This window comes from Procambarus clarkii, chromosome 44 (assembly GCF_040958095.1).
Source record: "Procambarus clarkii isolate CNS0578487 chromosome 44, FALCON_Pclarkii_2.0, whole genome shotgun sequence".
Classification (NCBI taxonomy): domain Eukaryota; kingdom Metazoa; phylum Arthropoda; class Malacostraca; order Decapoda; family Cambaridae; genus Procambarus; species Procambarus clarkii.
Window position 1 is genome coordinate 10,937,878 of NC_091193.1, and position 1,565 is coordinate 10,939,442.

Here is a 1,565-nt window from a genome sequence, read left to right on the forward strand (position 1 = left end):
AGGAAGATATTCGCTTCTTTTTCTTATGAATCCCACTGATGACACAGACATCTATAACATTGCAAGACCGACAAGCCATAGTTTAAATGGAGTGTTTCAAGAATAGGTTCTTAGGATTAAAAAATATCACAAAATAAAAAAAATAAATTTATTTTATGGAATAAAATACTTTTATATACAAGTATATATACAATTAGAAACATTGGTATAATCCATATATATAAGATAAATTAGGAATATTGGGGCAAAAGACTTTCAAGACTCTCTATCAACTCTTGGAGATTAAGACGCAAATGTGGCGCCGCCCTAAAGTGGCGCTTGAACATTACTTTAAGGGTCTGTGGTGCAGGACGAACCAGGGTCGACATGTTCCAGAAGATGACAACGAGACTATTCACATCGGCACTCGCGGAGGCCACGCCACCAGTCCAAATTATCTTAGGCACCGCAAACTCCGCATCGTTACGAGTGAACTCATAGTGACGGACTTGACACAAGCTTCCTATTAGAGCCATGGCGCCTGCGTCCAGGATGGTGACCTGGAGAGTGCCTCCCTCCATCACTACGCTCACGTTGTCAGTCTTTAAATCGTTATGGATATAACCCAGACTGTGTAGAGTCTGGACTATAGTACACATATCCAGCATGCTCTGTATAAGGAGTTTGCTCTCCGGACGGGCGTCTTCTTCCATTTTCAACAATGTATCCACCGTCGACTTCCCGTGATATGACATGAGTATGGCGGGGAAAGCTGGACATATTCCCACAAGCTTCGGGAACCCTTGAAGATCTCTTACTGTATGTAACATATGTGCCTCCTCAAGTACGTCGTAAATATTCACATGAGCCTTAAATAGTTTCAGACAGAGAGATTGGGTTACGTCCTTAAGGGTAACTTTGTAACAATAGCTGAAAGTCCCGGTTCCCAGGTAGTTGTCTTCGTGACCAGTCGTGACAACTCGAATCATGTCACTTGACATGAACGGCAGTCCACGATACTTGTCATTTTGGAAGGACTTAGAAATGTCATTATCCAGTTCGCCATTCTTGGGACAATTACCATCGTCATCGACACTGTTATATCCTCTACACACTAGGGACTGGAAAGTATTGTTCATTTTCCTGTCAACAATATTCTTATTTCGTGCTAACAGTAAAATAGTGGGAACTCTTGCACTCGTCCGCAGACAACACAGGAACGGACAAAGCAAAAGGCAGTTAACTTTTCCAGAGCTCTTACAGAATATAATATGTTCTTGAAGTTTTAGATCCAGCTGCTCGAAACATAATGTACCACGCAGCACGGGCTATGGTGAGCCAGTAATGAATATGCTAAGTTGTGGTCTTATTTATAGTCAAAATATAGTCAGGTGCAGAGAGACTTCTCGGAAAAATTGTAGCACGGGCTATGGTGAGCCAGTAATGAATAAAGTAACGCTGTAGTTTTGTTAATAAAAATAAAGTCAGATGCAGAGAGGCTGTTGGCCGATACCAGGCTGCCACAAGTTGTATCATAAGAAAATAAGAACGTAAGATTGAAGGTAACTGCAGAAGGCCTATTGACC

The 1,565-nt window shown here is 41.7% G+C and overlaps 1 protein-coding gene across 1 annotated transcript; it reads right to left on the bottom strand.

Moving 5' to 3' along the window:
- Positions 1–230: 230 nt before the first annotated feature.
- LOC138350121 (uncharacterized) lies at positions 231–1,118 on the bottom strand. Its single transcript, XM_069300419.1, has one exon. It carries the CDS (start codon positions 1,116–1,118, stop codon positions 231–233), a length of 888 nt encoding a protein of 295 aa, XP_069156520.1.
- Positions 1,119–1,565: the final 447 nt, after the last annotated feature.

Bases quoted from the DNA above. Each gene is read 5' to 3' on its own strand.
- LOC138350121 (XM_069300419.1), bottom strand. From the start codon at position 1,118: ATGAACAATACTTTCCAGTCCCTAGTGTGTAGAGGATATAACAGTGTC.